At 30.5% G+C, this 14,002-nt stretch overlaps 1 protein-coding gene across 1 annotated transcript; it reads right to left on the minus strand.

Annotated features, from left to right (window-relative positions):
* Positions 1–10,039: 10,039 nt before the first annotated feature.
* LOC122518477 lies at positions 10,040–13,570 on the minus strand. Its single transcript, XM_043637429.1, has 13 exons — positions 13,435–13,570; positions 13,252–13,357; positions 12,987–13,123; positions 12,765–12,902; positions 12,307–12,383; positions 12,109–12,229; positions 11,730–11,897; positions 11,438–11,646; positions 11,214–11,367; positions 10,984–11,129; positions 10,706–10,910; positions 10,402–10,595; positions 10,040–10,296 (listed from the first exon to the last, which is right to left on the minus strand). Exons 3-13 carry the CDS (start codon positions 13,104–13,106, stop codon positions 10,203–10,205), a joined length of 1,626 nt encoding a protein of 541 aa, XP_043493364.1. The 5' UTR covers positions 13,107–13,123; positions 13,252–13,357; positions 13,435–13,570; the 3' UTR covers positions 10,040–10,202.
* Positions 13,571–14,002: the final 432 nt, after the last annotated feature.

Here is a 14,002-nt window from a genome sequence, read left to right on the forward strand (position 1 = left end):
GAGATAGAATCGAAATATAAATAAATCTTTCAAATCATTGCAAATTCCTTTGAATCTCATGATACATAATAAAAATTACAGAAGAGTTACAAAATAAATTTACAAAGGAAGCATAATAGAATGAATAAAAAAAAAAATGTTTGTAACAATTCTGTATAAACCAGGAGGCGAAATTTCCACTCCGGAGTGGAAGCAAACCTCGTGCCTTTCCTGGATCCTACCTACTTAAAATTAAAGTTTTCACATTCGCTCAAAGAAGTATGCTACCTGCCTGCCAATTACCCATATTTAAAAAGAGCAAATACACATACGTACCCACCCACCCACTCCACGATTCTCTCACATACCACCAGGGTGCAAAAGCCTAAACTAGAGAGCATGCCCCGGGGCACCTCCGACACCCTAGTTCAAACGCGTGATTTCTAAACTCATGGGGGTACGTACCAATTGCTATAATCGTCTGCCAAGGCTAATGATTATGGCAAATATGACTAAATCAAAAATACTAGTACATACTAGTATATATGCATACTAGTATTATACGAGTATATCAAAGTTTCCACAAATAAATGCGGTAAACTCTACTATGCAAAACGATTTTATAAAGAAAAAAAAAATTAGAAAAATTTAATATAAATAGAAAAATACAACCATGTGTAGTTTTCATATCACATCTAGCTCTAGGTGTGCTATACTAAGTAGTATTCTAAGTGGTAAATAATGAATTAATTAAAAATTATCACGAAACGATGTACAGTACACGCACATACAGGTGTAAAGTACATCGTGCAACCACTAGCACAATGACAGCCGCCAATAGGGGAGGAGAAACTTAAAACCAAACCTATACTAACAGTTTCTCACCCATGCGATTAGCACCTGGGCACACTTATAGATGAGAACGCAGAAAGTATAGGTGGGAGAAACGGGAGATTAGTATATTAGAAGCTGAAAATCCTGATCTAAGAAATATGATTAAAGACACATAAATATATAACACATAAATACATTTCGATAATAATTCATCTAAGAGACTAAGGAATCTACAATTTATTTGATAAATAATAACTTTAAAAATCTTTTAATATCTTTTAAAATATTTCAAAACCTCGGACGACTCCTTTCATTAAGTTGGCTGATCTAATAAAAGAACTGGGCTTTGAGCCACCACTTAATTGCTGGAATCTATCCGTCGCGAATGGGTTTGTCTTCTTACTCATTTATTTATATTATCGAAGTATCGATATATTAAAATTAATCAGGATTAGATAAACTAAGTACGAAGCAATGCATGTAAGACATTTATTACATGCTTTTCTGGACGAAAACGAGTAAATTATTGCTCGATTTCACCACTAATAATCACGGACAAAAGACGTATTAAAAAAGAAAGTGCAATAATTAATTGCAGTATTAATTAAGTGAATTTAACCGATGAGGTAAGAAAACCTATCCTGAACTAATAAAATATACAATACAATACAATACAATATACAATTTTCACGAGTAATTCCAAAAGAAGAATTACTCATGTGCTCGTCAATAATTTATTGGAATAATTACAACCAGTGACTCGTGCCGATAAGGACCTTTCATCCTCGACATGATTGAGCACCGGAGGGACTCTAATTTTTTGACTCACTGCGTAAGAAGTTCTACGATGGCTCCAAAACACTCCTATTTCGCAGCAAGTGTTGTAGTCCGACGATGGAAGTGTTCCTCGATTTGGTATTGAAAGAGATCCACCGAAGATCCACCGAAGATCCACCAAAAATCCATCGAAGATCCACCGAAGATCCATCGAAGAATTCATTCCACATCTTTGAAAAGTAAGGAAATTTATCGTCTTATCTGTAACATAAAATAGAACATAATGATTAGTTATCTGCAATATTATCCAAAATCATATAAAATAAAATCGAATAAAATGTAAATAAAAATAGATACTTACAATGTATTCCAATGGGATGAAATTCAATTGCACCATGGCGATGTACCTCGCGTGAATCTAATAACGCGTTGTTAACGAAAATAAGAAACTATAGATGAGTTTCTTATCGCGAAACCGAAATTTTATTATACGGCGAACAACACTGATTCTAATTCGCGTTTGATTTTAATATGTTTTACGCCCGATCACTGATTCTACAACTGCTTCCAAAGACTGCTTTGCACACAGTCCATGCAAGTAAAAAAATCTTCATTGATGCACTGATTCTAATACGCGAACAGTCTGTGCGACTGATTAAAGATAAAAATACAACTTTTGTCGAACACAATCTAATGAAATTACTGCTTTGGTCGCAGTTAATTTAATATGAAAAATTTCTAATACAATCGCGTAACACGAGCGAATTGATATGAGCGAACGAACGTGCTTCTAATCCGTGATTTTAATTATATTTAATCGATTGCAACATTCCCGTATATTGCTTCGCGCACGATTGCAATCTGAAACAGAAATAAAAAACAATACTATTAATATCATTACTATTACTGAAAACAATTAAAATGTTTGTGGAATTATTGAATACAAAAATATACTCACTTTGTATCTCCATCGATGAATGCACGATGGGTCTCCTACCCTTAGGATGACGATGACAATGCACCAACACTGATTCTACAACTGCATTACATGCAGTTAATTCAATTAACACTAGATTAATGAACTAACAATAAACCAATTTGACTCATATCAAATTTCTTTGCTACATATGCTACATATACATAAAATTTTATTATTATTTTTTCAAAATATACGTTGATTTTTAATACCATAATGAAATATATGTAAATATTAATTCCTCCCCTCTACCCATTTCTTCATGCAAACAATTTTTGTAAGTTTTTAAAAAATAGTAAATGAAACAATAATGAAAAAATCTAGTGTTAAACGAATTTCCAAATGAATTTAATTAATAAATTGTAACACTATTCCAACGATGATCTGAAAAAAAATAAAAACAAGATTATATAGACCATTGATATAAAAACATTATTATAATTATTGAGAAAATGTTTTATATAAAAATTGACTTACATTTATTCTTCAGTGATGAATGCACGATGGGTATCCTACCCTTAGGATGACGACGAGCACACGTTTAAACCGAATAAAAGAAACTTACGGAGTTTCTTAACCGAGCAAACGAAACTTTTATATACGGCGTACAACACTGACTTTACTTTCCGATTCTTTTATATTTTATTTTATCGATGCAACACACGAGTACTTCATTGCCTACGCGCTCGATTGCAATGATGTTCTGAAACAGAAAAAGAAAAAGAACAATTAATATCATTGTTATAATAAAAATCCATTAAAGTTATCATAGATGTGTTTGATAGAAAAATATACTTACTTTTAGTCTTCATTGATGACTACAGGATGGGTATCCTACCCTTAGGATGACGATGAATAAAATAAAATTAAATAAAACTCTGAAAAGCTGAAACATACTAAAGATTATATTATAGTACAATATTCCCTGTGAATCATTCCTGAAGGCATAGCACACTTTAAAAAATATATATATATATATATATTCTATATAAAAGTATTCTAATATAAAGAATCAATGTTAGATATAAAAAGTTGTCTGTCTAATCAGCAGTTGTCGAATGTTGTAATTAGAAAACGTTAGAAATAAAATCAATAAATAGTTTAATACGTCACGTTCGTTAGATCTTTACTCGTTGAAGGACGGAAGGGGAATGGAGATCTCTCTGTGTATATCTCGTAGAAGTATCGAATGCTCGGTGCTCGACTGTTTACGTTTCGTTTTCGGCGGTTATTCTGTTTTCACCTCGAGAAATTCCTACATATATACATACACATTCATAGTTGCTTGTAGGTGAATGTTTTGTTTTCTTTCTCTGTCTCACTCTCTCACTCTCATTCTCACTTTTTCTATACATTTCTATATGTCACATAGCTTAAAAAAAAAAAACGCTTACCTCGATAAATATGAAGATAAAAAGAGTAAACACAATTGCTTGAATGAGTATATGTATTTCTGCTGGACTCTTCCAATGCTCCGAAATCTAAAAAAGTATATAAAAGAAAATCAAATTACATTAGTACAATATAAAGAAAATCAAATATATGTGTGTATGTGTACGTGCGGTTAACCTATACTTATGTATATATGCCTGTATGTGTGTGTATGTGACAGGAATCGAATTTAATACGAAATACGATCTTTGAATACATAATTATGAAAAATAATTAATTAGAGCATCATTAGAGATGGTAGTAATTGTCGATACCATGAAAAAAGTTAGAAATTAGAAGAAATATTGTTAAGTAACATTGGTAAGATTGGCGGGACGCCGAGATATATCGATGTTATATTCTCACAGATATCTATCGAACTTTTCAATATTTCGTTTTGAAAACACTCACGTATGAAAATCTTGTGTGTAGCTATCGTTGGATATATAATAGGAAGGTGTAAAATACTTTTCAATTACCTAAATTAAAAGGGATGATGCAATACGCTGGAACATATACAGTTGATAGGTATACAAAATGGTGGACGCCGCTTTGTGTAGTAGCTCCGCAAAGAATCGAAAGTAGCGACATCCGCTGCGAGCAATGGCTACTTGAGATTTTCCATTTTTTCCATCTATTATAGAAAAATATCGAATAGTTAAAAATAGGATATAGGAATATAACAATTGTCGAAATATATACTTTATTAATCCAAACAATAAAAATAGAAAATTATAAGTCGATATCCGAAATGTAAAGCTATCAAGCAGCCATGATGTCATCAGAGCTACGCTAATGTATTACTCCGCATAAAAAATGACGCCATATTTAAAATCTGTCAAGTGTATATGTTCCAGCGTACTGCGTTATCTCGTTTAATTCAGGTAATTAAAAAGTATTTTACACCTTTCTATTATATACCAAACGATAGCTACACACAAGATTTTCATACGTGAGTGTTTTCAAAACGAAATATTAAAAAGTTCGAATGATATCTGTGAAAATATAATCATTGGTGCATGTCGGTTTCGCGCCAGTTTTTTACCAATGTTACTTAACAATATTTCTTCTAATTTCCAGCTTTTTTCATGGTATCGATAATTACTACCATCTCTAATGATGCTCTAATTAATTATTTTTCATAATTATGCATTCAAAGATCGTATTTCGTATTAAATTAATACACATACACATAGAGGCATATATACATAAGTATAGGTTAACCACTCGTACACATACACACATATATTTGATTTTCTTTATATTGTACTAATGTAATTTTATTTTCTTTTATATACTTTTTTAGATTTCGGAGCATTGGAAGAGTCCAGCAGAAATACATATACTCATTCAAGCAATTGTGTTTACTCTTTTTTATCTTCATATTCATCGAGGTAAGCGTTCTTCTTTTTTTAAGCTATGTGACATATAGAAATGTATAGAAAATGTGAGAATGAAAGTGAGAGAGTGAGACAGAGAAAGAAAACAAAACATTCACCTACAAGCAACTATGAATGTGTATGTATATTTGTAGGAATTTCTCGAGGTGAAAACAGAATAACCGCCGAAAACGAAACGTAAACAGTCGAGCACCGAGCATTCGATACTTCTACGAGATATACACAGAGAGATCTCCATTCCCCTTCCGTCCTTCAACGAGTAAAGATCTAACGAACGTGACGTATTAAACTATTTATTGATTTTATTTCTAACGTTTTCTAATTACAACATTCGACAACTGCTGATTAGACAGACAACTTTTTATATCTAACATTGATTCTTTATATTAGAATACTTTTATATAGAATATATATATATTTTTTAAAGTGTGCTATGCCTTCAGGAATGATTCACAGGGAATATTGTACTATAATATAATCTTTAGTATGTTTCAGCTTTTCAGAGTTTTATTTAATTTTATTTTATTCATCGTCATCCTAAGGGTAGGATACCCATCCTGTAGTCATCAATGAAGACTAAAAGTAAGTATATTTTTCTATCAAACACTTCTATGACAACTTTAATGGATTTTTATTATAACGATGATATTAATTGTTCTTTTTTTTTTTCTGTTTCAGAACATCATTGCAATCGAGCGCGTAGGCAATGAAGTACTCGTGTGTTGCATCGATAAAATAAAATACAAAAGAATCGGAAAGTAAAGTCAGTGTTGTACGCCGTATGTAAAAGTGTCGTTTTTTCGGGTAAAGAAACTCCGTAAGTTTCTTTCATTCGGTTTAAACGTGTGCTCATCGTCATCCTAAGGGTAGGATACCCATCGTGCATTCATCACTGAAGAATAAATGTAAGTCAATTTTTATATAAAACATTTTCTCAATAATTATAATAATGTTTTTATATCAATGGTCTATATAATCTTGTTTTTATTTTTGTTTCAGATCATCGTTGGAATAGTGTTACAATTTATTAATTAAATTCATTTGGAAATTCGTTTAACACTAGATTTTTTCATTATTGTTTCATTTACTATTTTTTAAAAACTTACAAAAATTGTTTGCATGAAGAAATGGGTAGAGGGGAGGAATTAATATTTACATATATTTCATTATGGTATTAAAAATCAACGTATATTTTGAAAAATAATAATAAAATTTTATGTATATGTAGCATATGTAGCAAAGAAATTTGATATGAGTCAAATTGGTTTATTGTTAGTTCATTAATCTAGTTTTAATTGAATTAACTGCATGTAATGCAGTTGTAGAATCAGTGTTGGTGCATTGTCATCGTCATCCTAAGGGTAGGAGACCCATCGTGCATTCATCGATGGAGATACAAAGTGAGTATATTTTTGTATTCAATAATTCCACAAACATTTTAATTGTTTTCAGTAATAGTAATAATATTAATAGTATTGTTTTTTATTTCTGTTTCAGATTGCAATCGTGCGCGAAGCAATATACGGGAGTGTTGCAATCGATTAAATATAATTAAAATCACGGATTAGAAGCACGTTCGTTCGCTCATATCAATTCGCTCGTGTTACGCGATTGTATTAGAAATTTTTTATATTAAATTGACTGCGACCAAAGCAGTAATTGCATTAGACTTTGTTCGACAAAAGTTGTATTTTTATCTTTAATCAGTTACACAGACTGTTCGCGTATTAGAATCAGTGCATCAATGAAGATTTTTTTACTTTCATTGACTGTGTGCAAAGCAGTCTTTGGAAGCAGTTGTAGAATCAGTGATCGGGCGTAAAACATATTAAAATCAAACGCGAATTAGAATCAGTGTTGTTCGCCGTATAATAAAATTTCGGTTTCGCGATAAGAAACTCATCTATAGTTTCTTATTTTCGTTAATAACGCGTTATTAGATTCACGCGAGGTGCATCGCCATGGTGCAATTGAATTTCATCCCATTGGAATACATTGTAAGTATCTATTTTTATTTACATTTTATTCGTTTTTGTTTGCTATGATTTTGATCATATTACATATAACTTATCATTTTTTTCTATTTTATTTTACAGATATGACGACAGACTTTCTACCTTATCAAAGATGTGGAATGAATTCTTCGATGGATCATCGATGGATCTTCGATGGATCTTCGATCAGCAGTCTACAATACTTGCTGCGAAGTAGGAGAGTTTTGGAGCCATCGTAGAACTTCTTACGCAGTGAGTCAAAAAATTTAAAGTCCCTCCGGTGCTCAATCATGTCGAGGATGAAAGGTCCTTATCGGCACGAGTCACTGGTTGTAATTATTTCAATAAATTATTGACGAGCACATGAATAATTCTTCTTTTGGAATTACTCATGAAAATTGTATATTGTATTGTATTGTATTGTATATTTTATATTAGTTCAGGATAGGTTTTCTTGCCTCATCGGTTAAATTCACTTAATTAATACTGCAATTAATTAATGCACTTTCTTTTTTAATACGTCTTTTGTCCGTGATTAGTAGTGGTGAAATCGAGCATTAATTTACTCGTTTTCGTCCAGAAAAGCATGTAATAAATGTCTTACATGTATTGCTTCGTACTTAGTTTATCTAATCGCGATTAATTTGAATATATCGATACTTCGATATTATAAATAAATGGGCAAGAAGACAAACTCATTCGCGACGGATAGATTCCAGCAATTAAGTGGTGGCTCAAAGCCCAGTTCTTTTATTAGAACAGCCAACTTAATGAAAGGAGTCGTCCGAGGTTTTGAAATATTTTAAAAGATATTAAAAGATTTTTAAAGTTATTATTTATCAAATAAATTGTATAGTCCTTAGTCGCTTAGATGAATTTTTATTGAAATGTATTTATGTGTGTGTATTTATGTGTCTTTAATCATATTTCTTAGATCAGGATTTTCAGCTTCTAATATACTAATCTCCCGTTTATCCCCCCTATACTTTCTGCGTTCTCATCTATACGTGTGCCCAGGTGCTACTCGTATGGGTGATAAACTGTTAGTATAGGTTTAGTTTTAAGTTTTTCACACCAAATTTAGACCAAATCTGTGTCTAAATTGTCCAAAAGGTGCAGAAGTTTTTAGTCAGTTAGAGTCACAAAAATTACAATTCTCGTGTTATTAAATTTTGAAGTTTGAATAACGTTCAATAAATATTACAGTCATTTCTTTTCTCTTATTTCGTCTTTAAGATTTTTTTATCTGATTTTATTTTATTAAATTTGCAATTTTTTTTTGTATATAACTTTGTTTGAAAGTATTTTATAATAATATAATAGGATATTATTTTTATTAGTAATTTATCATAATATTTGTACTTTTCCTGTTTTTTAATCAATTACATTTTTTAATGTAAAATCACGTGTTTAAATTTAATTTTACTTTACAAACGGTAAATAAAGATCGGATAAAAATAAATAGGGAATACAAATGAAAAGTGCATCTTTGAATTGGACCACTTATATGTTAGGCTATTGTATGATTTGATTCTATGATTAATATATAGTTTTCTTCTTGTTACAGGTGATCATCGTTGGACTTAACAACAAATCATGGAGATATTTTTCTTTTTGAGCGCTATGACTACTTTTTAAAATGTATATTATATTAATACGCATTTCTGAAGGCACACACAAAAACTAAATATGACATATACATTTTTATTTGGAATTTTATAACAAATATAGATCTAAACATTTGTGAAAATGTACCAAAGATTTGGCATATTGTTTTTAACAAAATAATTATCAAATTTAAATTAATATTTCAGATACGCAGAAAAGGAAATAAAATAGTTTTATTCTAAAAATTAAATACAATTATTTAAATATCTATTATGATATAACTATTCTATATATTCTATCAAAGAATCCTGTATTTATTAATTGTATTGTACCGTCATCACGTTAAGTACCTACCCTCGTCCACTGGTGGTCAGGTTTCTAAGTCAGATGATTTTATTTAAGTGAAATGGACTTGTGAGTTTCTATGCTCTTCTGTATTCGTTGGGATCAGGTTATTTTCTGTAATATCGACAAATACGAAAGACAAAGATTGATCGCTAGATGGCAATTAATTTGAGTACATTGATCGTTTAGATTGTAGATTAGTGTTTAACGCGGAATGATCTTTGTTAATGCAAATTATCGAGAAAAATATTACAAATAGAATTAATTTATATAACAGAGCACCTTTCACTTTTTACCTCTTTTAACGAGTTCTTGCTTCATAGACATTAAACTTGTTTAAGTATTTTATTGGGTCGATTAGAATAATATTTAAAGCTAGTCTCAGTTTGTAAGTATTTAAATATGACTGCAAAAATTATGTATTGTATCAATCTAACGAAGAAAAATAAATATGTCGATAATTATAGCAGTAGATAAAGCAACAAAAATTAAACGAATTGATTTTATGACTTATTTTACATTACAATTATTTATATTATATAATAAATTATAAAAATATTTTTGTTTATTTTTTTATCTACTCCAGGATCATTATTATTGACATCTGCAACGTAATTTAGATTAAAAATATAAAGATATTTTTTCTTTTTTTTTTTCTTGTTGGAAATAAATGACGAATATATCTTCGCAGTATGTTTGTTTCTTTCCCTCTTTAAACTTTTATATAACCACTTACATAAAGAGTCAAACGATTAATAAAGTCGTACAATTAGATAATCATACTACCTGTTTTTCTTAAGAAATAAGATTACACTTGATAACAATATTAATAATCGTGTAAAAAAAATGAAATATTATTTATCTAATATTAACCAAATGAAGCACGCTGTCACGTGTAATTCCACTTTCTTTTAAGGAGGAACCTAATTCTTCTAATCGTTTTGGTGAATACCTATCGAGAAAAAAAGGGAAAGAAATAAAACATTGTAAAAGGTATTTGAATTCTAAAGTTGAATAAAAAAGTAATTAAGGTATTTTAATAAAAAATATATCGTACCCACTAACGAGGATCTTGTATCCTTTGTGCCAAGTTACGGGTAAAGCCTCATTCAACAATTCGTAAAGTCTAGCGACGGAATCGTCTGCAGATAAGTGAACGAGATAAACAGTGCCGCCATTTAATGATCTTACCTTCAAACGAAGCTCCCCAGATTTTCCACTGGGCTCGTTAATTTGATATAAGATAGGAGGCTGAAATGTAACGACAATCTCATTAATATTGATTTCATATAAACACGTAAGACGATACGATCTAATAATCATAAAATGAAATTGTTGATTAGAAGAAAAAAATATCTTACAGCTGACTTCCTAGCATGCGTTGCTGATTTAGTAATTCGAGGATTTCTCGGGGATTCCGATTCGGAAGATTTAACAGACATTCTAGCTTCATCTTCGGATAATGCTTTTGATGATTTATAAACACTCGATCCACTAACTCGACGATTCGATATACTTGCCGATCTTGATCGAATTCGAGATCGATCGTTGTTCTTTTCCAAACGACTACAAAATATCATATTTATTATTTTTTGATTTAATTAATGACCTGTAATTTAATATAGGAAGTGTTCTTTACATTGGTGATAATTTTGAAGAAGATCTATCGGTGGAAGAACGTTGATTATTTCGTCTACTATTTGGAAATCTTAAAATATTTGTCGATTTAGAATTCCTTTCTCTTACCGATAGATCGTATTCGTTATTTTTAGTTGCGAAATCTCGCTGTAAAAAAAGAAATCAAGGATTAAAATGAGACGAGGATTACAATTTGATTATATTATACGTATAATAATAATTATTTTGTACTTTTTCTCTACGACTACTCAAAGCTAATTCAGCATTAATGTGAGATTGAAGATGTGAATCCGAACAGATATTGTTGTGCGAAGCTAAAATTTGTGATCTCAATGAAACGATATCGATCGATTGAGACTCCGTAGAATTTTTGGATTTCAATGATCTATAAATTAAACATCGATTATTATTTGTCATTTTAACGATGAATTATTTATAAAAGAAAATTGTAAAACCTCGTGGTGAAAGACGGAGCAAATTCAATTTGGCATGGATTATCTTTTTTCCTTGGACTACATTGACGAGAAGGATTCGATAAAATTTTCGAATTACGAAGGTGAATCGACGATGATCCATCCTTCGACGTTTGCTTTCCTAATCGATAGCCATGGCCAGGAAAAATATTAACGTCGTTTGTATAAACTTCTGCTATATGATTTTCGACCTGAATAATTTAATATTTAGTACAAATATTTTGAGCACAAATAAAAAATAAAATTACCGATAATACGGAAAAAAATAAATTACTTTGAAAGGGACACCGTTTGGATAGGCTTCCTGTAGCTCGGATGGGAAATAACCATCGAGGATATCACAGATGAAGGAAGTTGTTTGTGGGTCGTTGTAAAGACGTAGAGGACCACCTTGGACGATCATTCCGTTCTTGTAAAATTTCAAGGACACGCAGGATTGCGTCTTAAAAGATAAATATATTTAAATTAATTAATTATTATTATTTATTTGTTTTATTTGTTTACATGCTCATTTCAATCAATTCATTTCTTTTGAGTTACGAAATAAGATCAAAGTTTTTTTTTTTTTCGTATAATATTAATCGAAAAGAAAATAAATAAGAAGAAAACTTTGGATTGAAAGTTTTCGAATGACAAATCGATGATTCATTTACCTTGAAACTTGCTCCACTACCTTTTTCATTATGATGTACGTAAACCTCTCCTTTTCCTGCGGCTACGTTTAATTGATCGATGTTAGCGATAAGTTGTTCATAATAAGTCTCTATGTAATTACTGAAACTCGTTGATAGTTGTTGATTAATTTGAAGGGTTATTTGTGTCATAGACAGTCTACTTATTAATGGACTTACTCAATAGCATTTTCTCTATTTAATGTTGAAGTGTCGTTATCTCCAACCCAAATCAATCCATAATCGGCTAAGAACTTCTACAAAATCAACCCGATTGTTTTTTATAAACATATGCAATATATTTTGGACTGGATATATTAATAAATTAGTTAACTCGTCTTGAAAGTGGTATAATAAATAAAGAAAATATTTTTATGTTATTTCTAATCGACAAAATATATTTTCTTAGATCAGGTCAAGTATTCTAATTTTTAAAATTTTGTATCTAAAATATTGGACAATTAGCAAACAGTACTCAGAAGCAAGAAATGATCTTCAAAATTTAATATCGATGAATTGTGTAAGATCATTCTGTTTTTTTTTTATGAAAGTATATTGTTACGTCCCCCGGGTTGTTTCGAAATAATTTTAGTTTTAAAAACTGTATCTATAAAAAATTGAAGTAAATCATATCGAACCTCCATTTCAAAGATTTTGTGTTCGAGTAGGATGCATCGCTTGTAAAGGTACTCCGAATTGTTGATTTGTTCTGTTCGTTGTTGTTCCTTCTTCCTAAAGGTCTCTTGATTCTTGCATTTGATCTCCAAGTCCTTCACCTGAGCCAAATTATGTGACGTCGAACATTATCCCACGGTTAGATGTGTATTTATTCTTAGACGGCTAAAGCACGGCTAAAGAACCTTCCGTTTCAATCTTTCGATTTCTTGATCTTTGTTTTGCAATCGTTCCTCCGCCTTTGAAAGAAGATTTTGCATCTTTTGCATCTGTGACTCAGCCCGGTACAATTGTTTCGTCACCATGCTTATGAATTCGCTTTCTATAAATCATTGAATATTCACTTTTTCATAGTTTCTTCGATAATTTTATCCATCGTTATTTTTAGATATAATTTATTAGAAAAAAGTACCAAAGATATTTTTTTTTTAACGATAATTCATACAGTACCTTCTTCAATGATGTTATTTACATGTAATGGAACGTTCGAAGATTTTTCATCATATTTATTGCTACTTGTCCATAATCGTCTACCACTAAAACACGTTCCTGAATTCTGTGAATACCAGAAATGTTTGAATTATATCACCTAAGTATGTATATTATCTTTAGAGTAAATAAAATCATTCGTACTGTTTTATTCGTATCTGCCCACGAGGTGCCAGGATTAGAAACAATTTTAGATTTTTCCGATTTATCGATATTTTTAGTATCTAATCTCCCATTATCAGTAGCATTAGATATGTATGATGAGTTAGATGGTACGTTTTTTAATCTGAAGAAATTGAATTTCAATTAATTTTGTATTTTGCGTGTTAAAAGAACATTTTCTTTTATGTAAACGATAACAATTTGAAGATATTATTCTTTTCCGTTCTTTATTTTTTTCTTTTTACCAGAATATTTATTATATAACGTATGTTTATAAAACAAATACAAAAATATGAAACAAAAATACTTGTGTTTGCTGTTACGCGATGTAACAGATTGATGTTTCTTTTTTGAATTTTCTGTTGAATCTGCCGGCTGACTCATCCTACGTAAGATCTCGTTCATCAGTGAATTCGATAATATTTACGTTAATAATTTTTTTAAGGTTATCCAAAAGTAACGTTTGTCAGTGATAATATTTGAAATAGGCTCTAAATGTAAAGAGAATTAAATGGATTCATGAAAATCGATGACAGTCTGCGTTCGATAT

The sequence above is a fragment of the Polistes fuscatus genome, unplaced genomic scaffold (assembly GCF_010416935.1).
Source record: "Polistes fuscatus isolate 324 unplaced genomic scaffold, CU_Pfus_HIC Scaffold25, whole genome shotgun sequence".
Taxonomy (NCBI): domain Eukaryota; kingdom Metazoa; phylum Arthropoda; class Insecta; order Hymenoptera; family Vespidae; genus Polistes; species Polistes fuscatus.